General features: G+C 37.4%; 1 protein-coding gene across 2 annotated transcripts in view; it reads left to right on the forward strand.

The window, feature by feature from the left end:
• Window positions 1–5,577: 5,577 nt before the first annotated feature.
• The window catches only part of ULP1D (UB-like protease 1D), a 113,019-nt gene continuing 94,225 nt past the window's right edge, over window positions 5,578–24,371 (forward strand). For both annotated transcript variants that reach the window (XM_090005600.1, XM_090005601.1), the window contains exon 1: window positions 5,578–6,138. In XM_090005600.1, the coding sequence (XP_089861726.1) occupies window positions 5,860–6,138 (279 nt within the window). In that variant the 5' untranslated portion in view covers window positions 5,578–5,859. The remainder of the gene's footprint in view (window positions 6,139–24,371) is intronic.

Here is a 24,371-nt window from a genome sequence, read left to right on the forward strand (position 1 = left end):
CTCACTAGATCTAAGCTCTCTCTCCCTAGTCCTTTCTCTAGTAAGCTTAGACCTTGACTTACTTAAGGGTAGGTTCTTACTTAAGCTGAACCTAGGGTCTATCCTATGTTGACCCAATCCAGTTGAGATACTAGATCTAACCCAGTACTGGTTCGGAATTGATTTTTTCATTTAAACCCAACCCAAATCCAACTAAAACCTGAACCCGATTAAGTGTAAATGTTGGGTTTTAAGCTAGTCAGATCTGGATTCTCTTTTAACTTTTTCCATCCCACTATGAATGTGAATTCAAATCAAATTAGGTTGGATCCTATTTGGTTTTATCTTTTTTCCATCTTAATCTGACCCGTTGACATCCTTAGTGGGTAGGCAGGAGAAAGAGAATTCATGGAGTTTTATACTATGGATATTGATTCAGGTCCACGGACCATGGGGCATCTCTTGGGGCGTATAACGGAACGACGTCCAAACCATAGCAGTGGTTTCTCTAGGTCAAAAAATTTTATTTCCATGAGAACCGAGCTAATGTGCCATTGGTGACCCCCTCTATTGTCTTTTATGCTTGGTTTTGGTTTTAATGCAACCACGAGTTGGGATCCAAACATGAGCAATCTCATAAGTAAGGTCACAGCGCCAATCATATGGCATGGACTTGAGTGGGCCCTGCAATGAGTTGTGGGGCCCAAATGCAATTCAGCTACGTGATTGGTGACTGTGATATTGATACCATGTTGTTGGCCAATGGGTCCATAATATGGGGATACAAATGTAGGGAATTTCATTATTGGTAATTTTTTATACAGCTCCACTACTGCTGACCATCCATCTCAACATTTCTCGAGATGAAAGCTACACCCATCTCGAGAAATCCCAAGATGGATGGCTGTTAAGAAATCCCAAGGTACCATGCAGCGTTGCTGCATATAATGTGAACACATTTTATTATTGGTCCTTTTAAGCTTCACTTAAAAGATGCGTATCATGCACATTGCCACTTCATGGAATGAATCCCTTTTATTTGCTGTGCCGGGATGCTGTCATCCTTAAAATCATCCCTATCGTATCGCATTGTTTGCATATTGTTTTGAACAATTCTGACCATATAAGTGTGATCTATATGGTCTGTTTAGTGAAGATCATTGGCATTTTAATAACAAGAATCTCACTTGTTCGTAGATTTTGTGGTGATTCAAAAATCAACTGTTATAAAACACTAATTTGTATGATTTGAAAATCATGCTTTATTGTTCAAAAAATACAATTCGAAGGTCAAGTCGTATCAAACTGACCGTGTTCAATTCATCTTTGGGGTCCTATTTGATTAAGAAACTTACAACAGTGAGATCTTAGGAGAGATATGGTGATAGAGATGATTCGATCCAATTTCTTATTCGTGCTGTACGACAAAAAAAATGATGTGTTTTTCAAAATTCTTTATAAATTTTAAAATTTGCCCCATGTCCAATTTTGCAAATGTCTGCCTTTATAAGAACTTGTTTACCCTTTGCACAAGCGAATTTCCTCAATATATATGAACTTAATCTCAAATATGCAAATATATGAATTTTCTCTCAAATATAAGATTTTTTTCCTAAGTGTTTGTGAAATTTATCTCAAATGTGCAAATTTCTTTCCAAATATGTGATTTTTTGGCTAAGTGTTTGTGAATTTTCTTTCAAATATGTGAATATATAATTTTTTTCTCAATTATGCAAAATTCGTCCTAAATATGTGACTTCCCTCCTAAGCTTCAAACAATACATCGCTACGCTCTTCAGATTTCACAATCGCTCACTAAAAAATGTATTTGCATGATGTCAAATTTTGCATAAACTAATATGTGAATATGACTAGCTTTCATCTCAACAAAATAGATTCGGACATCCAACGCGTGCATCTTTTCTGTTTTCCAACCTCCATGCAAAATTGATCTCCTTGAAATATTGTACATTGCTTTATTTCGCAACACCCATGTATAATATAAAAATTTGTACATACTTCGTGCGAATAACTAAAAACCTATTCACTTCCCTACAAGTTTCACATATACAATACAAAAATTGCTCCCTTTAAGATATGATCATGTAGGAGATCCACTGATGTGTAGAGAATTTTGCATATTATAATATAAACTTTTCGAATATAACCTATAAACCTCTGTGAAATAAATACTCCTTGAGGAGATCCGCAAATGTATGCTTACATTCAGAGATATCTTAATGTGTAGATCTTGTTCCTCATTTACAAACTTTTCAAACATTTGTACATTGGACATGAGATTTACAAATTTTTTGAAGACTTAAATGTCAACCTTCCCATCTTTTTGCAAATGCCCATACTATCATTAAATGTGATGCTTCGTTATTTAAAAAATGACAATTTGTACTTTAGGGCTTCTATTCACAGTTTATGTCTCTGTTTGTGTTTTCCAAATCCTTTTGCCCTATCATGTTTATATTGAGAACCTTTTTCGGTGGCACTTCATTAGTGACTCTTTTAGCGTTTGAGACATTATCGGTGGTGAGATATTCAAGTAAGCACATGTTACCAACTAAAATAATTGTTTTTGAGATTTTGGACATGAGTATGTTTTTTTAATTGGACGTTGGCATGAATCAAGTATTTTGGCATTCATTTTGTTATTAAATGAATAGATAAATATACAACTTTAAAATTTGCTTCATATTTTACTTGTTTATGTTATTTTGATGTTCTCTTTTTCGGTAGACATATTTTTTAGCATTCTCGCTTTATATATATATATATATATATATATATATATATATATATATATATTTTTAAGTAAGTTTGTTTATCCTATGCACTGATGCTACGCAGTTTCACTCTTGATCATAAATCTAATACATTTTGTAGATCTTGATTTGGCTTTCATAATAAAAAGTTCATCTTTTTCTCATATGCCTCTTAATTTGTATTATAATTTGATCATGATATACAAAGTTTTAATTTATGTCAACTTATATGATACGATATTTGACAAATGCAAATGTGCACCTTGATTTTTCTTTTTAGAGTTATTTTGATGACCTCTTTTTCGATTAATATATTTTTTAGGATTCTCTCTTCTTATATATATATTTTTTTACTTTTAAACAAGTTTGTTTATCCTATGCACTTATGCTACTTGGTTTCACTCTTAATCATAAATCTAATACATTTTGTGAATATTTCTTTGGCTTTTATGATAACAAGTTTAACGTCTTTGCCCATGCCTCTTAATTTGTATTATAATTTGATCATGATGCACAAAATTTTAATTTATGTCCATTTATATGATATGATATTTGACAAATGCAAATGTGCACCTTATTTTTTTTTTTTAGAGTTATGTTAATGATCATCTTGCCTTTCCTATATACATGAATTGACTTTACTTTTGCACTATGATCTTTAATGTAATCTTTGGACAATAAGCACTAATTTGAGTGATACTAATGCCAAAAATACCTCAAATGTATACAAAATTGACAGGTGACAGGACTTTTAGATTTTATGTGGCTTAGGATGCCACTACTACATTTATATTGGACCAAAGGTTTGCTCCATGAGGGAGTTTGGAGTTGACTGGATTTGATCTAAAACTAGCTGACGAACATGGATTGGATAGCTTCGAATTCCCGACTTGGATCCAACATATTCTCTTAAATTCAGCATTAAAAATCGGATGCACACAATTCACATCAATGTGAACCATTGCAACTAGATTAAATCTAAGAGATCCGGATTCACATCAGGCTCAATATTCCGTGCCCAATTTAGAACTGCATTTGGATCACTGTTATTCTACCCTAGAGTCCTTCAACTTACAAAGTGAAAAAAAATATCCTATAGTACCACTACAGATTACAGGATTAGTTCAGGTTGCATTTTATGGTTCTACATTTTAATCAAATCTAAAATTCCGAGAAAAATATGATCTATTATGGTTCGGTTTTGGGTATACTATTTGAGATCCGTATGGATCATACAGTTCTTGTAAAGGCTTTTAACATGTTTTGTTGGGTTCGGTTTAATGTAAATCTAGAGTTAGGCCTACAACAGAGGTTTATATATATATACACTGTTGCCAAGTGTGGGTAAGAATTGGTTCAAGTACATAAGGGTTAGGGGTTAAGGTACGGTATGGCTATCAATGGATCAGGTTTGTGTTAGATACCTACTGGATCTGAGCCTGAATACCGGTGTATGGGCACAAAAGTTGCCGACCCAAGTATCATTCAGGTCTGACTGAACCTGATTCAAATAGTTCTGGGTCAGGTTCCCAACCTGTCAAGGTGTATCCTAACCTGCCCAAATAACAAATTATCTTAGGTGTTCCCGCATCACTAAAAGGAAATCTCAAATCCGGATCTGTATAATTTTGCTAAAAATACACATAAAACATTAGGCAAAAAAGGCAGGTTGGGTCGGATACCCAGCAAAAAACCTAACCCAAACCTGGTCCACACATTCCTCGGGTCGGGCTTGAATAGATCCAAATATTTTTTGGGGCGGCATTTTTATGCCCATACTCCAAAATTCAGGTTAGGGTCGGGTCGGACGTCCAATCAAACACGGCTTGACCCGAGTATTTTGTGTGTATTTTTAGTGAAAATGAGCTCCTTGTGGATCTGGGTGTGGTATTTCATTTTATTGGCTTGGCAAAATCCGAACTCAAACCCAAACGGAAACTAGTTATTTCGCAGGTCTGAGTACAGCTTAATGTGTCGGATACCTCCTGACACATTGGCAGTACTAATAAGTTTGTGTTTCGTCGGATATCACAAAGAAGCAAATACCAATGTTCTCCTTATTTATTATCTTTTACCTAACAAGTAGGGATGCAGTGGACCCGAGAAAAACGGGGATCTGTCCAAACCAGCCTCGTTTGAGCTGGGGATTGACGACCTAAAACTGGAAATGAACTGGAGATGAAGATGAAAATCAAAACCCATATGGGTATGAAGGCGGGATAGACTTACTCTTGTCTCCGCTCGGTCGACGAACCCGGTTAATGAAATTATTGATATACCTTTATATATTATAATATCATCACTTTGTTTCAATTAACATCTTTTGCATACAAACAAAATTTTGATTTTGCAAAATCACTATTTTTATTTGAAATTCTAATTTATAGAAAATGTATTATACAATAATGATTGATTACATATTATATAAGTATATTCACGAAAATATGTACTTCGTGTCAACTTTACAGAAACTCGCACCAATTATTTTAGAAACTGTATCAATGTTTATTAAAACTTATATCGCCATGTTTTTAGTGGAATCAATATGCTTTTCAAATAAAAACATACCTAAAACTTTTTAAGCCTACAAGTACCCAAACCAGTACCCGTATCCGTTTTTTGGCAACTATGAATGGGACTGCTGCTCAATTAACCACTTCTGTGAATCTTAATTAGATCGTGACCCGGATTCAGATGAACCATTCAAGATCCGGGTCTGGATAGTATTAAACGTGATAACTTAATCCAACCCGATTCTCTTCTGTCATGCCGTTCATCTCCTCCCCCACTTTCCCAGTAGAGTGCTGTTGTTGTTTCCGCTCGCGCGAGAGGAAACAAAGAGATTTATACAAGCAGCAAAACAAGAAAGAAAGTTGCAATTTACGTTCCCTCGCACTCCCAGCGTCGAAAAAAGGGAAAAGAAGCGGGAAACGGCGAAAGAGAAGAAAACCGATCGGAGAGGTCAAAAAAGGAAAGCGTGCTCCCCAAGATTCCAATTTAGAGTCGGACCCCCCACTCTCTCTCCTCTTCTCTGCAATCGTAGCAGAAGAAGAAGAGGAAGAAGAAGCGGTCGATTCGCTCCGCGAAGCGCATCGTCGACCGATCGATGGAGAAGCAGCCGCTCAACCTCGATTGGAAGGAATTGGCGCCGAGGGTTGGGGAGGGCGGCGGCATGGAGCTGGAGGTCGTGAAGGCGAGTCGGTTCGCGCCCGAGCCCGATCAGAAGGACGGCAATCCCGAGTTCCTCACCGATCAGCAGCTCGATGAGAAGATCCAGAGGGTCCGGACCTTGGTGGATAGCTTGTCTTTGCCCGACGGAGGGAAGAAGCTGCGTGTGAGGCTCAAGGTCTTGGAAGACGAGAAGGAACGGCGGAGATCGGAGAAGGTCACTAGATTTTGTTCATTTTTTTTAATGAATTATGTCCTGTTCGATTCTTTTTTCTTTTATGGTTTTAGGCTTTTTATGAGGTCGGATCGTTGCGTAGATATAGCGAATTAGTAAGCCTAATCTTGATAATCTGTTCTGCCAATGTTGTCACGACTCTGATGATTTTCGTTGCATGATCGTTGAATAATTGTTTATTCCGAATCCAAATTCTAAATTCTTGATGGGCGAATTGTGAGAAAACGATGATGATTGAAAACTAGAGGTTCTTGTGACAGTACAGTCTGCAAGTGCGCGACGATCTTCATGTTGCATTAGAGATGCGTTGCAAGTAGATTTTAGGAGCCTTTAACTTTTGTGGATGCAACTGCTTTTGAGTGATGGAGATGAGGAAGTGAAAATGTTTGCAGGTTTATCGATAGCATGTGCATGTTCAGGACTCAAGTAATTACAGTTCGCTCTGGCTCATTGTTCATTCTTGAGCTTGTCGCGTGGCGTGGCTTTCATTGATGAAAATATTAGGGCCTTCAGTATTCATGGCTATAGAAATGGCAAAAATGCTTTCGCTATATGTTTGTTCAATTTTCTTTGATTAAAGGTTGCCCTAGTCTTGCAGCTTATCTTGTTGTTCCTGCCATTTTTAGCCACACATGGTGTATAAGATATAATCGTGGCCACAGTCATTGAAAAGAAAACAATTAACATGTTGTACTGATTGTTATTGTCTCAAGCAGGATTTCTCTAATGATCCCAAGTTATCCTCATGAAAAGTGATTTATTTTTCTTTAAAACAATTGCAAAAACTAAAATCCAATGATTCAGGGCTTCACAGACTTAACAACTACCAAACCACAAGTGATCTTACATTGAATCAACCAATGAATAACAAACTTTATTAATCAATAAAACGAATGTTATAGAACCAAAATAAAATAATGTATGCAATTCAGAGCCACACTGTCACATATCATCAACATATAACAGTAATATAACAATCCCTACAACAGATTTCTTAACAAACAATGCAGTGTCAGTATAGCATGAAGTAAAACCATTTTCAGTCATTACATTGTTAAACCTATCGTGCCAAGCCTTGTGAGCTTGTTTCAAGCCATAAAGAGCTTTAGGAAGATGAAGAACTTTATTTTTAGGAATTTTCATATCAGGTAGAGCATCCATGTAGACTTCTTCATTAAGATCACCATTTAGAAAGGCATTTTTGACATCCATTTGGTAAATATTTCATTTTCTAATGGAAGCAATGGTGATGAGACATCTGACAGTAACCATACGAGCTACTGGAGCAAATATCTTTTTATAGTCAATCCCGTATTCTTGACTATACCCTTTAGCTACAAGACGAGCTTTATACCTCTCAAGAGATCCATCACTCTTGGTTTTGACTTTGAACACCCATCAACATCCTATAGTTTTCTTTTTATGGGGAAGCGTTTGAAATTCCCAAGTGTTGGCTTTCCTAAGCGCTTTGAGTTCATTCTCCATGACTTCTCTCCATTCAATACATCGTTTAGCATCTTCAAAATTTTTCGGTTCAAAATATGAGTGAATGCACTTAAGCAAGCCCGATATTTAGGAGAGAAAGAATCAAAAGATACGAATCTAGAGGGAGTTCTTCTAGTTCTCTCGGTTCTTCTAGGGTTTGAATCATGTGGGGGATAGATTCGCTAGCTAAAGGGTATCTAGTTATATTTTCTTCTTGAGAGGTAGTAGGGTTAGAGTTATTGTTGATTTCAACCACTTCATTGTCACTGTTATATGTTGATTTATCATCACTAGAGATATCATCATCTTTAGATAAAAGATCAAAGAGAAAGGAATAGTCGGCATTTTCTAAATGAGATTCATTCTTTTCAAAACCACTATCATTTTTCAAAAATGTTACATTCCTTGAGACATATAACTTATCATTTTTAGTATCATAACATCGAAATCCTTTTTGGGTTTCAGAGTAGCCAAGAAAAGCACAAGAAATGGCTTTAGGTGAGTTTATCATTCTTATCTGTAAGGACAAAGCACTTACAACAAAAAACTCTCAATCTATTATAATCGGGTTCTTTTTCATATAGAGTTTCGAAAGGAGAGATTTTATCTAAATTTTTGGATGGAAGACGATTAATAAGATAAACTGAAGCAAGAGCTGCTTCGGCCTAAATTTTTTTTTGAATACTTTGGGAAATAAGAAGGATTCTAGTGGTTTCAATGATATGCCTATGCTTCCTTTCGGCTAACCCATTTTGTTGTGGGGTCTTAGGACACGATCTTTGATAGACAATACCATAGTCTTCAAGATATTTTTTAAATTCATTGGAAAGATATTCGCCTCCGGAATCGGTCCTAAAAATCTTTAAATTACTATTAAATTGATTCTTAATTATCACATGATATGATTTAAAACATGAAAACACTTCGTGCTTATGTTTAAGAAAATATATCCAACAATATCGAGAAAAATCATCCACAAAAATCACATAATAGGCAAAGTCTCCCTTGGATATGACGGGTGTCAGTCCCAAACATCCGAATGAACAATTTCAAAAGGTTTTGTGGTAAACATAGATCTTTGTTCAAAAGGTATACTTCTCATTTTTTCAAGAATACAATCATTACAAGAGAAAGTACTTTTACAAAGATTTTTAATAAAATGCAAATAGGATGACTTGGTGATGTTGAGATGACTAAGTCTTTTGTGCCAAATATTTATGTCTTTATGTTGGGCCACATTACAAAAAGGGGTTTTAGGGATTTAGAGAGAATCCACATAGTACAAGTCTCCCTTCCTAGAGCTTTTCCCAATCAACTTCTCGGACCGGTGATCCTGTATTAAACACTTATTAGATGAAAATTGAATGTCACATCAAAGGTCCGAGAGTTGAGAAACTGAAAGTAAGTTCAAATTCAATTTAGGTATAAATCTAATTTTGGGGATAAAAAAATTTTGAGTTTCAAAGTTTTCAATCCCCTTAATTTCAAGAGAAGTGCCATCCGCAGTTGAAACAAAAGATGATGACAAACTTTTAGAATATTCGGAAAGAGAAGAGATGTTTGGAGACATATGAAAAGATGAACCTGAATCTAAAAGCCCCTGTGTTTTCACATTTCGCGTGGGACTACTTCTGCCAATCTGTGATTCACGTGAACCCAAATCGTGAAAAAAGGGGCTACAGGATTTCACGTGAACCGATTCACGAGAATTACTTTTATTCATTGTTTGATCATCTTTTTCCCTACCTTTCCAAATCTATCTTTGTATATTCGAATGCTACAGTTTTTCCCATGATTTCTCATTGCCTTGCTATGCAATCTATCCTTTGATTACTCGTTTCTACACTTGTCAAAAAGGGAGAGGTATATTTAACGTGTGAAGGTGTTTTTCACACGTTGAATATCAATTTTCACAAGTTGAATACCAGTTCCTGCATCCTCCTATTTTGACAATTTATGACCCTCTGTTCCGAAAAAAAAAGGAAAGAGGGTTGAAATTTTTCGTGGATACTTCTGTTGATTCTCATTCTCAATGGATTTTTATCACTCTTAATCAAACCTTTCTTCAAGTTTTCTCAACCAGCTTGTTTCTAAAAAGTTAAACACCTCAAATTTCTTGATTTGGAAGAGACAAATTATTCCTTTCATAAGGAGTCAAGGTCTCTTAGGTCACTTGGATGGAACCACTTCAGTCCCACCAGAATTTGTCTCGAGAGAAGAAAAAGATGATCAAGGGGCGAGTTCAATCGTGTATGTCAAAAATGTTGAATTTCTCAATTAGGAAAGGAAAGATCAATCAATTGTTGCATACATCACATCAACTCTGTCTCAAGAGATTCTCGTTGCCATTCCTGACAACTTTACAACACTACAACTTTGGGAACGACTGGTTCAAACGTATTCGCAGGTTTCTCAAGCAAGGGTGGTTTTTCTAAAAAGAGATTTTCAGTTGCTAAGAAAGGATTCTATGACCATCATGGAATATTTGAACAAGATAAAGATCATCACAGACCAGCCTGCAGTTTTAGAGTGTGTCATTAGTGATAATGACATGGAGCAACAAACTCTGAGTGGATTGAGATCTGACTACAATATGATAGTCACTTCACTATTGTGCCTTCCTGTTCTTCTTACCTTCGATGAACTATGAGCCAAATTGATCCAGTATGAAATGACTCTGAAGGGATTCTCTGAAGAAACTCATAATCATCCAAATACTCAAGAAGTTTTGACCACAAGAGTGACTTATGGTAGAGGACGGGGACGAGGATGACAAGGGCGAAGTGGACACGGAGGGCGTGGTCTGCTTCTCACTCCAAACATGTTAGCTCATGCGCAGGGACCAAGATCCATTTCTACTTGCTTCCTTTATAACAAAAAAGGGGCATATCATGGCGAATTGTTGGCATAATCCAGAGAATAAAGGAAAGGGTCCACAGACAGAAACCAAAAGAAAGTTCACAAATACCAGAGACAATGGAGAGATTGAAGATTTGCTGATATCTGCCTTGTTAGAGTTAAAATTGAAGCAGAGTGATGAAGGCACATGGTTTGTCGATTTAGGGGTAGCAACTCATGTAACCGGCGATGCAGATAAAATTTCTAACCCTATTCCTTATTTCGGAAAAAGTAAGATTGTCACTGTAGATGGATCCCACCATCCTGTTTCTCATGTTGGAAAGACTGTCATTCCCATGTCACATTCCACTCACTATTTCTGACGTTCTTCATGCTCCTGACATTAAGAAAACTATTGTCTCCGTTTCCAAACTTATTGATGATAATAATGCTTTAGTTGAATTCACTCCCTTCTCTGTGCAGGTCAAGGTCCTACGCACGAGGGAAACATTCGCTGAAGGAAAGAGACGAAACAACATGTATGTCTTTGAAGAAGCTCCATGTCATGCTGTTCGCCCTGCTCACCTGATTTCGAAGCCTTCATTAGAGTCGTGTTCATCCTCTTTTGCCAATGTTTTTAGCATCTCTGAATGTAATAAGCCATTCTTGTGGCATAGCCGGTTAGGACATTGTGAGAGTCATTTTATTGAGAAACTTGTCTCTAATAATCTCATTCCAAAAGAAAGTCTTAATGGGGAAGAGAGCAGTCATAAATGTTCTAGTTGTCTTTCATGCAAGAGTCATGTATTGCCTTTCCATCCATTAATAAGAGAGCTTCAAAACCTTTTGAGATTATTTGTTCTGATGTGTGGGGACCCGCCCCAATTGTCTCTGGGTCTGGAAGCAGATATTATCTAATCTTTGTTGATAGTTATTCTCGATACACTTGGATATATTTCATAAACAATAAGTCAGAAGTCTTCTCTTTGTTTCAAAATTTCCTTTCCTTGGTCAAAAATCAATTTTCTGAGTCCATTCAATTTTTCCAATGTGATGGAGGTGAGGAATTCTCATCCCGTGATTTTATTTCTTTTCTTTGAAATAAGGGAATATGAAGAAGGATGTCCTGCCTGCACACTCCTCAACAAAATGGGATTGCTGAATGAAAACATAGACATATCGTTGAAAGTGCCATGAGTATGCTTCATGACAGTAATCTTCCCATCAACCTATGGACAAAAGCCTTTCATTCTGCTGTGCATGTGATAAATAGATTGCCCATGGTCGTTCTGGAAAATAAGTCTCCTTGTCACTGTCTCTTTGAAGCTCATCCTAGTTATCATGATCTGCGTGTTTTTGGATGTGTTTGCTATGTGCATATTGATCAGTCCCTGAGAAACAAGTTTCAGGACAAGGCCCAAAACTGTAGGTTTGTGGGATATGCAGATGACTACAAAGGATATAGGTGTTATGATCTCACCAACAAACGTAAATGTTGTCTTTGATGAACAAAATTTTGATGACAGAGCTGATGCAACGAATATACCAACTGAAGTTTACTATCCTTGGTTGAGTTCAAAACTTTTTGCTGGCTCCAATGAAGCATGTTCATAAGATTGCGTGCAGCAAGAAGACGAGATGTTTGAGAACACTGGGACGTCGGGGCCACATAATTCAGAGAAAGTACCGGGCAGATACAAAGGCATTGTCTATTCTAGACAGAGACCGACAACATCAAGCCATTCAGATCATGTCTCAGTCAGCAATCCGACTCCTCATACTCTTGAGGTCAGAAAATCAAACCGCATACGACATCCCATTGTCAGGTGGGTTAGCTATAACAACTTCTCCTTGGATCTTCAACTCTTTTTAACTGCTCTCAATAAGGAAGATGAGCCCACTATGTACTACCAGGCATCCACTTCTACCAAGTGGGTAGAAGCCATGAATGATGAAATGCAAGCCTTGCATGAATGTGGAACTTGGGAAGTTGTTCCCAGACCACCTAACAAAAATATTGTCTGATGTAAATGGGTCTACAAGATAAAGTACAAGCCAGATGGAACTATTGAACGATACAAGGCAAGGCTCGTGGCAAAAGGATTCACTCAAGAAGTAGGGCAAGACTACGATGAGACTTTTAGTCGGTTGTAAGAATGGGAACAATTCGAATTATTATTTCTCTGGCCGTTGAACATGGATGGAAGTTGAGTCAGCTTGATGTAAAAAATGCTTTCTTGCATGAGGACTTGAAGGAGGAAGTATACATAGAGCAACCCCCTGGATATCAAGAACAAAATTGTAAAACTCATGTGTGCAGGTTAAAAAAAGCTATCTATGGTCTGAAGCAAGCATCTCACTCTTGGCTTGATAGCTTCTCGCTAGAGATTCAGAAACATGGATTTTCACATTTCATGCTGGACCACTCATTGTTTATTTTCAGAAGTCAGACTGTGACCACTCTGTTATTAATTTATGTCGATGATATTGTCATCACAGGAAACTCTACGGCCCACATCCAAGAAGTAAAAGACTTACTAGGTCAGAAGTTCAAAATGAAAGATCTTGGAGTTGTACGCTATTTTCTTGGTGTAGAAGTTGATAATCAGGCTCATGGCTTGACACTCACTCAACACAAGTACACCGTAGATGTTCTCAGCAAGACAGGCATGAAAGACTGCAAACCTCTGGGAACTTCGAGTGTGCTTTATCAAAAACTTAGCGCTCATGATGGAGATCTGTGTGATGACCCCACCAGGTATCGAAGCATAATAGGAATGTTACAGTATCTCACATTCACTAGACCTGATATTGTTTATTCAGTCAATCAAGTGTCTCAATTTATGCATGCGCCACATACTGGACATATGAAAGCCGTCAAGAGGATCCTTAGATATCTGAAAGGGACTATTGGGGATGGATTGATATACTCACCACAGCCATATGGCAAAGATGAGCACAAACTCAATGTATATTGTGATGCAGACTCAGAAGGAGATCTTGATGAACGAAGATCTACATCAGGATATTGTGCCTTCATTGGAAGAAATTTAGTCTCTTGGAGCAGTAGAAAACAAAAGGCTATCGCTAGATCAAGTACTGAGGCTGAGTATAGATCTATGGCTGCTGCTACTGCCGAAGCCACATGAAGTATCTACTAACTGAAGTAGGAGAAAAGATCTCCCACACTATCTTGCTATGTGACAAGCAAAGTGCTATAAACATGTCATTCAATCCAGTACATCACAGTCGTGCTAAGCACATTGAGATTGACCAACACTTTGTGAGACAAAAAGTTGAAGAAAAAGAGATTGAGCCTGAGTTCGTCAATACTGAAAGACAAGTTGCCGACCTATTTACCAAAGGGTTAACAAAAGATCGTTTTTGGATGCTTAAAGGCAAGTTGTTCATGGTCCATAACCATGATCAACTTGAGGGGGGGGGGGGTGAAAAAGGTGAACAATGTTTCGGGTCTGGATCCTGTACCAGACCCGAGTTCATTCATGTATAAGTCCTCTGTATTTTTACTTTTGCTCTGGGTTCGGATATTACACCAGATCCGACCCGACCCACAATGTAAACTTAAGCATATTAATACAGCCATTAGGTCACGATTTCATTAAGAAAATCGTGACAGCCGCAATCGCCACTTTGGGTTCTTCTCTCTCTCTCTCTCTCTCTCTCTTCTCTCTTTCTCAATACAGGTACAGATGAAAAACTTTCACATAGACCTTCTGAGCTGATCATGAGTAGTTGATGTTATTATACCATTTGTTGCTACATGATTTGGGGATGATTTTGACTCTAAAATTGCACAGGGATGCTGCACTTCCTGATTAGACATGAGCTGCTTATCACTCATTCTTCCTCTCCTGACATAAACATGTGTTAAGAACTTAAAATTGTCAGGATATTTGCTTGACTGATCTTGCTGAATGGACGCCGATGATTTGGCTGCTTCAAGGTCAACCCCTATCAATTGATTTTGATCCATTGTATCTAACTTGGTAGCTGGCCAATGGAACTTGTGGCTGCTTATTTGATTTGTTTAAGAACCACCTCCGAATCTCTGATAATGAATCATTCTCATGAAACACAACATCTCTGGATATGACCAGCTTTTGAGTGGTTGGATTGAATCACCTGTATCCTAAATATTCATCATCATAACCCATAAATTGGCATTCCTGCACTCTTGGAGACAACTTATTACGAAAAGAGTTATCAATATGCAGAAAACATTTACTACCAACCAAACACACGCATTAGAGAATAATAAGGTTGTTTGCCAAATAGTTGACAGTATGGTGACCATCCTTCAAGATTAGAGAGGCATACAGTTAATGCAATACACGGTTGTATGAAAGGCTTCTCCCCACAAGTCCTTTCTTACTTTTGACTTTGTTAACATAGTTAAAGCAATCTCTACTATGTGCCTGTGCTTCCTTTCAGCTGTGCCATTCTGTTGAGATGTTTTTGCACAAAATACCTCACGCAAAATACCATTTTCATGCAACAATTTGGTAAAAGCTATTCACATATATTCATCGTCACCATCACTACGAAAACATAAGATTTTTTGACTAAATTGGGTTTCAACATAGGTCTTGAATCTTTTAAAGGTTTCAAACACTTGGTCTTTGCTTTCCAAAAAATAGATCTAGGTATACTTAGTGAAGTCATTAATAAACAGAACATAGTAACGAGAATTAGACATAGACACATACGGAGCCGACCCACAAATATCAGAATGAATTAACTTAAATGGAAACAAAGCTCTTTTATTAGCAGAATCAAAAGGTAGAGCATGCCTTTTACGTAAACAAAAAGTAGAACTTAAAAGATAAACTTTAGATATCTTATTCTTCAAAGGAATAAGACCTTTATTACATAAAGTTTGGACAAAACTCAAATTGCAATGACCTAATCTACGATGCCGGAGTTTGACTTCAAGAGAGATTCCATCAACTTCAGACACAAGCACGACAAGATTTCGACACGAACTATAAGCTGAACCTGTTAAAGCTTCGTTAATAACATAAAGACCTCCAACTCTTAACATAATGTTCAATGTCAGGAAGGGAAAAAAGTTCAGCATTCAAACCCAAGTGATAATATTTCGTATGCGATGCAGATTTGAGCGTATCTTGAAAAAATTTATCTTTTGTAACATTTTGAAATTACAACTCATCAAATACAACATTTCACGATATTCTAATGCACCTTGCAACAAGATCATAACAGCGATACCCCTTATAGTTATCTTCATGCCCAACAAACCTACATAGATAAGCCCTTTCATCGAACTTGGTCCTCAGGGGACTTATCTGGGTTTACATAACATGTGCAACCCCAAGCTTTTCATTCATCGTAATCTGGATTCTTCCCGTATAACTTGTAAAAGGGGGATTTGTTTCCCAACCTTTTCATTGGCAGCCTGTTTATCACAAAAACAACAAAATGAAAGGCTTCTGTCCATAAAATCATGGGCATATTGCTAGCATGAATCATTGCAAGACTACTCTCTACAATATAACGATGTTTCTTTCCCGCAACACTATTTTGCTGAGGTGTATATGGACAAGATATTTTGTGATTAATTCCATTATCATTCAAATTGTCAATGAATTCCTTTGAGCAAAACTCTCCACCTCCATCACATTGAGAACTAAGAATAGGATTAGGGAAACAGTTCTTAACAAACATATGAAACTTGCGAAATATGTTGAATACCTTGGATTTCTACTTCATGAAAAATATCCATGTATAATGAGTAAAGTCATCCACAAATATGACATAATATTTACTTCCAGATAACGAATTTTTGGGTGCATGACCTCAGACATCAGAAGGAATTATTTCAAAGGGTTTGGAGGTATTATTACTAGATGAAGGAAAAGTCAAAACATGACAACTTGAACATAAAAAACCTTAAAACATTTGACATAGACTGAATTTAGGAATAAGATAATTAGAAACAAGTTCCTCAACAAAAGACCTATTACAATGAGCTAAACGACTATGCCATATTTCAGGCTTATTTGACTCATCAATACTAGAGACATAAATAAAAGCTGATGACAGGAGCAACAACTTCAGTTTGGGCAGAACTTTAGAGGTTCTTTTTTTTCTAACTTGGTTTTCCTTGAAGACATACATATTCCCATATCTCTCCTCTTGAGCGAACGTCTTCTTTGTGAGAAGGTCCTTCACATAAACAAAATCAAGAGTAAATGAAATACTTGAATTTATATAATCTATAAGTTTAAAAACAAAAATCAAGTTTTTCTTGGTATTAGGAACATAAAGGACATTAGATAAGGAAATGATTTTAGAACTAGAAATAAAAATGGAGACTCAACCAACATGAGTTATGGGGTGTTGAGTTCCATCTCCAATCACAACATTGCCTTTATCATGATAAGGAACTAAGTAAAAAAACTTATCCATATCACCATTGATATTGTTGGCTGCCCTGGAGCCGACGTACCATATCCCTTGCTCATTTTGCTTCATATTCAAACCATTGAAAGCATCCAATAGCACATTTTTATCCAACATTGCATTGCTGATCTCACTTAATTGTGCCTTCTGTTGTTTCCTGTATTTCCATCTTATGGCTTGTTTTGAACCATATTCAACTGACTATTATACTTGGGATCATTCTTGAACCAACAATTCACCTTTATGTGCCGAGGTTTCTTACACACGTAGCAGATATGAATACCTCTTCCTCGATTGTTTAAAAAAGGCATATTTAGAGTAGGCAACAAACCTCACCCTGCTGCATTACTTCTTCCACGTCCTTTACCTCCATGGAATCCGCGGCCTCTCCCACAGAAGGATCCAGTATAAAGAACATCTTGAGAATCTTCTTGTCCTCTGTTTACAATGTCCGATAGGCCTTTAAGGGACATGTCATAAGTAACTTAGGCTTCAGATGTTCAAAAGTAGGGAGAGCTTCAAGGCACTTCAAAGTGGTAGAAAATATATAGTACTCTGACCCTAACCCGTTTAGGTTCTCTTGTACTTTGTCTTTGTTAGATACCTCATACCCAATTAGGGTTAACTGATTGGTTATGCCCTTAATCTTATTAAGGTAATCCATGATAGAGGTGTTGTCTTTCTTTAAATTTTGAAACTCATGCTTAAAAAACATTACCTTGGACTGATATCTGAGAATAATTTCGTGCTAAATACATGCATAACTACATAGCCGTTCCATCATCTGGGGCACCAATCAAAACTTCTTGCGAAAGGGTCAGAGTAATACTAGGGCCTGATCCCTTTTCATCCAATTGACAAATTCTAGATTCCTGATCTAGGATGAAGAAATGACCTATCCTTTCTCATTTTTTTTATCCTACAAAATAAATTCTGGTGGAATCGAGACTGATCAATGGATATGTTCTAATAGATCTTGACTCCCTTATAAACAGAGTAATTTGCCTTTTCCAAATAAGGAAATTAGAGTTATTGAGTTTTTCAGAAACAAGTTGTGGAAGAAAATTGGAAAACATATTTGGAGAGGAGAAACCCAGATCCATATCAAGCGATCTTTCAAACAATAAGAGATGACTTAGATGAGAGAAGGGATAAAAAAAAATATGCTACTGAAAATATCAGACAAATGACCTACTTCAATCACATACCAAGGCATAAACGAGATCCTTTTTTTAGGGATCGAATAAAGCAAACTATGTAAATACGCAAGTACAAATTCCCTTTTTTTATTTAGGAAGCGTTGAACCAAGATACAACAACAACAACTATGCCTTCATCCCAAAACAATTGGGGTCGACAATATGAACCAAAAAAGAAAATCATTCTGGGTCTTCCACATGAATCCTTCTCCTCCAATCATTTCTATCCAATGCCATGTCCTCGGTGAGGTTCAAAGCATTCATATTCTTTCCTATCATCTCCATCCAAGTCTTCCTAGGCCTACCCCGACCTCTTTTAACTAATATATTTTCCCATTTCTCCATCCTTCTAACTGGAGCATCATTAGGCCTTCGTCGAATATGTCCAAACCACCGTAAACGATTCTCTCTCATCTTATTTTCAATGGGTGCAACACCTACCTTCTTACGTATCTCTTCATTCCGAATCTTATCTTTTATTGTATTTCCACACATCCATCTAAGCATACACATCTCAGCTACACTCATTTTTTAAATATGATGTCTCTTGGCAGCCCAACATTCCGTACCATATAGTAAAGCGGGCCTAATAGTCGTCCTATAAAACTTTTCCTTCAACCGCAATGGCATTCTACTATCGCACAACACTCTAGTTGCACTTTTCCATTTCATCCACCCAACCTTTATCCTATGATTTACATCTCCATCAATTTCTCCATACTTCTGAATTATAGATCCCAAATATTTGAAACAATCATCCACCTGTATTTCTTGCTCACCAAGCTTCACTACACTCCCATCACTACTTCGTTGCTTACTAAACCGACATTCCATATATTCTGTCTTACTCTTACTCAACTTAAAACCTCTTGCTTCCAATGTCTATCTCCATAATTCTAACTTAGCATTAACCCCGACTCTAGACTCGTCAATCAAAACAATATCATCAGCAAACAACATACACCACGGCACATTTTCTTGAATTGATCTCGTAAGCTCTGTTAGATTTTAATCCACTCGTGAGAGCTGAGAGACAGGGAAAGAGAGAGAGAGAGAGAGAGAGCAGAGAATGAAAAAAGCCAATAACCCCCAATACGCAGAGTCGGCTGTTGTATGATCTCATTTATAATAACATACAAAGTATATGACTAGGGTACAAAAGTGCCCTTTTTACAATAAGATAAATTACACACAATGCCATTAATGACACGTTAATGATCACGGGTCTGGATCTCCAGACCCGTGACCCGTAACAGGAGAATACACTTCTTTTCACCCTCCCTCAAGTTGTGCATGATCTTGGACCATGAACAACTTGCCTTTTAACATCCAAAATCTGTCTTTCGTCAATCCTTTTGTAAATATATCCGCCACCTGATTTGTGGTTCGTGCAAATTCAGGATCAATCTCTTTCTCTTCTACCTTTTGTCTCACAAAATTGTTGATCTATTTCAATATGTTTGGCACGACTGTGATGGATTGGATTAAAAGACATACTAATGGCACTCTGGTTGTCACACAAAAGAAGTGATCGAGAGATCGATTCCCCTACTTCTGTCAGTAAATGTCTAATCCAAGTAGCTTCAGCAGTGGCGGCTACTATTGACCTATATTCAGCCTCTGTACTGGATCTGACAACAACCTTTTGTTTCTTACTACTCCAAGAAACTAAATTCATCCCAACAAACACACAATAGCCGGATACCGATCTGTGTTCATCTGGATCTCCTGCCCAGTCCGCATCAGAGTAAACAGTGATCTCATGTGCATTTTGCCCATTTGTCTTTGTCTGATATATGAGGCCATCCCCAACAGTTCCCTTTAGGTATCGAAGTATCCGTTTAACTGCTTTCATATGCCCTTCACATGGTGCATGCATAAACTGAGAGACTTGATTCACCGAGTAGACTATATCTGGACGAGTAAAGGTGAGATATTGTAACATACCTACTATGCTACGATACTGTGTGAGATTATCAAATGGATACCCATCTTGAGACCTAAGCTTTTGATGAAGGACACTAGGAGTGCCCAAGGGCTTGCAGTCTTTCATACCCGCTTTATTTAGAACATCAATGGTATACTTATGTTGGGTGAGAGTCATCTCTTCAGAAGTACTGTCGACTACAACTCCAAGAAAGTATCGTAGCTTGTCAAGGTCCTTCATTTTGAACCTTTGATTCAAGAGATGTTTCACTTCTTTAATGTGCTCATTGGAATTACCAGTGATGATGATATCATCTACATATATCAACAACAGAGTAATTGTGTCTTGGTTCTTAAAGATAAATAAGGAGTGGTCAAGAAGGGATTTCTTAAAACCATATTTTTGAATTTCAACAGAGAAACTGTCGAACCAAGATCGAGATGCCTGCTTCAATCCATATATCGCCCTTTTTAGTCTCCATACATATTTTGTAGGATCATCTTCTGCATAGCCAGTGGGTTGTTCCATGTATACTTCTTCTCTCAAATTTCCATGAAAAAGACATTCTTCACATCAAGTTGGCTAATAGTCCATTGATGTTCAATAGCTAAAGAAAGTATAATCCCGATTGTTCCCATCTTCACCACTGGACTAAAAGTTTCATCATAGTCCTGTCCTTGCTCCTGTGTAAAACCTTTGGCTACAAGTCTCGCCTTGTATCGCTCTATAGACCCATCTGGTTTATACTTTATTTTGTACACCCATTTCGAACCAACAACATTTCTGTCAGGTGGTCTTGCTACGACATCCCACATACCACATTCATGTAGAGCTTCCATCTCCTCATTCATTGCTTCAATCCATCTTCTGGAATTTGATGCTTGAAAGAACGTTGTGGGTTCATCTTCTTTATTCAATGCTGTTAGAAAGAGTTGAAAATCCAATGATAAATTTTCATAACTGACCCATCTTTCAATTGGATGACGAGTACGTGTGGATCTTCTATTATCAACAATATTGGATGTAGAGGATGTGACCATGTCTGAATTAACTATGGTGGGTGGCTCTCTTTCTCGTCGAGCGTAGACAAGACCTTTATACCTTTGTGGATTCGAAGTTGGGTCTGTATTTTCATGAGCAACCACTTCATTAGCAGACATAGATTCCTTATTCTTTTGAGTACAATTCGAGCAAACCTCACTAGTTCCGGGGAGAAGTTCATAATTCAACCAAGGATAATAAGCCTCAACTTCAGGTTTTGATTCTGAAGAACTAGTATATCGACAATCAAAATTCAATTCATCGAAGATGACATTTCTTGATATTTTGATGCGCTTGCTCACTGGATCATAGCACCTGTACCCTTTATAGTCATCGACATAACCCACAAACCTGCACTTCAGAGCCTTGTCCTGAAACTTATGTCTCATTGAACTATCAACATGAACATAGCATAAACAACCAAACACATGCAAATCATGATAGTTGGGATGTACACCAAAAAGACACAAGTAAGGAGACTTGTTTTCCAAAATAGTCATGGGCAAACGATTTATCACGTGAACTGCAGAATGAAAAGCCTCTGTCCATAAAGTGATCGGGAGACTGCTGTCATGCATCATGCTCATCGCACTCTCAACAATATGGCGATGCTTTCTTTCAGCAATCCCATTCTGCTGAGGTGTGTGTGGGCAAGACACCTTTTTCCTTATCCCGTTACTTTGGTGAAAGTTAGTAAAGTCAATGGAAGAAAATTCACCTCATCCGTCACATTGGAAACTAAGGATGTTTTCAGAAAATTGGTTTTTGACAAAGGAATGGAAGTTTCGGAACAACTTGAAGGTCTCAGATTTGTGTTTCATGAAAAATATCCAAGAATAACGAGAATAACTGTCAACAAACAAAAGGTAATATCTTGTTCCAGATATGGAAGCAACTGGAGCAGGCCCCCAAACATCGGAACAAATAGTCTCAAAAGGTCTTGAAGCTCTTTTATTAATAGAATGAAACGGTAAGACATGACTCTTACATAAGAGACAACTAGAACATTTGTTGTCATCGACATTTATTCTTAAACTTGACTTGGAAATGAGGTTATTTGAAACAAGCTTTTCAATGAAACTACTACTGCAATGACCTAGACGACCATGCCAAAGATTTGGCTTATTGATTTCAGAGACACTGAAGACACAAGTAGAATTTTCAGAAGGCAACGATGATTGGAGCTTCAAGTTTGGATCTGCAGAGCGAATATATGCTGAAGGATTTTCTTGAAAGACATACATATTGCCTTGTCGTTTTCCTCTAGCGAACGTTTTCTTCGTGCAGAGATCCTTGACAAGAACAGAAGAGAGAGTAAATTCAACTGAGGCTTTGATATCATCAACAAGTTTAGAAACTGAAACGATGTTTTTCCTGATTTTAGGAACATAAAGGACTTTTGAAAGATTGATAGAAGATTCCGATAGGGGTATAATGGAGTTTCCAATATGAGAGATAGAGTGGTGTGATCCATCTTCAGTAACTATACTGCTTTTACCAATGTAAGAAACAAGTTTTAGGAGCTTACCTGCATCACCAGTAACGTGAGTCGCCGCGCCAGAGTCCACGTACCAAGTACCTTGCTCATTTTGTTTCAGATTCAATTCTGCTAAAGCTGACAACAATAACTCATTTACTTCTCCATTGGTCCTTGTACTGTCTGTGTTTCTTTTTGCTTCAGTTTGGATTGATTTTCCTTTATTTAAAGGATTGAACCAACAATTAGCTTTGATATGTCTCCTTTTATTACATAGAAAGCATGTAGGGATTGGCCTCTGTCTTTGTGAGTTGGTATATGTGTTGGGTGTAGGTAATAATCCACGACCTCCTTGACCATTTCTTCCTTGTCCTCCTTTTCCCTTGATATCATAGCTTCCTCGTCCTCGTGCATAAATAACCCCTGTAGCAAGAACTTCTTGTGCCCCGGTATGCATAGATGATTCTTCAGAAAACCCCTTTAGGTTCATCTCATATTGTAACAATTTTGCACGCAGATCTTCAAAGTTGGGGAGCTCAGGTAAACATAACAATGAAGTAACAATCATATGATAGTTGTGTCCCAATCCACTGAGAGTTTGCTGTACCAAATCTTTATCAGTTACTGTACTTCCAACAACTGCAAGTTGATCTGTGATAACCTTCATTTTGTTCAAGTATTCCATGATGGTCATGGAATCCTTTCTTAACATTTGAAATTCTCTTTTAAGAAACATAATTCTGGCCTGAGAAACCTGTGAGTATGTCTGAACAAGTCTGTTCCAAAGTTGCATGGCAGTACAGTCATCTGGAATTTCTACAAGTACCTCTTATGATAGTGTAGATGTGATATAAGCAGATGTGATATAAGCAACAAACGCTTGGTCTCTTTTCATCCAAGCCACAAATTCAGGATTTCTAACATATACTGTAGTAGGTTCCCCTTTATTGTCCCTTTCTTCTTGTGATATGAATTCAGGAGGAACTGAAATAAATCCATCCAGATGTCCAGAAAGATCCTGACTCCTAATAAAAGGTATGATTTGTCTCTTTCAAGTCAAGAAGTTACCATTGTTTAATTTTTCAGACACGAGTTGACTGAGGAAACTTGAAGAAAGAACCGACTGACTAGGAAATGAATCCATGGTTTACAATGTTAAGAATGTGTTTAACACAGTCTGTCTACAGTTTCTGTGACCTTTTTTTTTCCAGAAACTAATTCAGATCAATGGCCGACGACAGTGGCTGAATTTGAAGCAGAAATTAAAAATTTGTCAGATTTCTGATTTTTCATAAGTGATTGAATATTGGATTGTGAAACGAAAAGCAGAAATTAAAAAAAAAAACGTGAATATGAATTCACACTGTGAAACGAAAAGCAGTGTGGCTGAATCAAAATAAAACCCGATTGTGTGATTAGGTCACGCTGTGATCAAAGACAACTAGCAAAATATAGGAAAGGCAGAATGAAGAGATATTCAGCTGGGTAACTCAGACAAGAAGGAGAAGAAATGAAGTTTCTTCTGTGGCACAACAAGCAATATCCAATCAACCTTGTACTCTTGCACAAATAGAGGCAACAAAAGCTGATATAAGGGCACTTACTGAACTAACACGTGCTCTCGATAAAAAGGAAGCCTTGTTGATGGAGATGGAAAACAAGTGCAAACGATATTGGGGAAAACAAAAGATTGGGGAAACCACGAGATTGGGAAACCAGAAAACCGCGAGATTAGGAAATACGAGATTGGGGAATGACGAGATTGGGGAAACCACGAGATTGGGAAATGGGCAAACCACGAGAT

The sequence above is a fragment of the Nuphar pumila genome, chromosome 5 (assembly GCF_984573655.1).
Source record: "Nuphar pumila chromosome 5, dmNupPumi1.hap1.1, whole genome shotgun sequence".
NCBI lineage: Eukaryota > Viridiplantae > Streptophyta > Magnoliopsida > Nymphaeales > Nymphaeaceae > Nuphar > Nuphar pumila.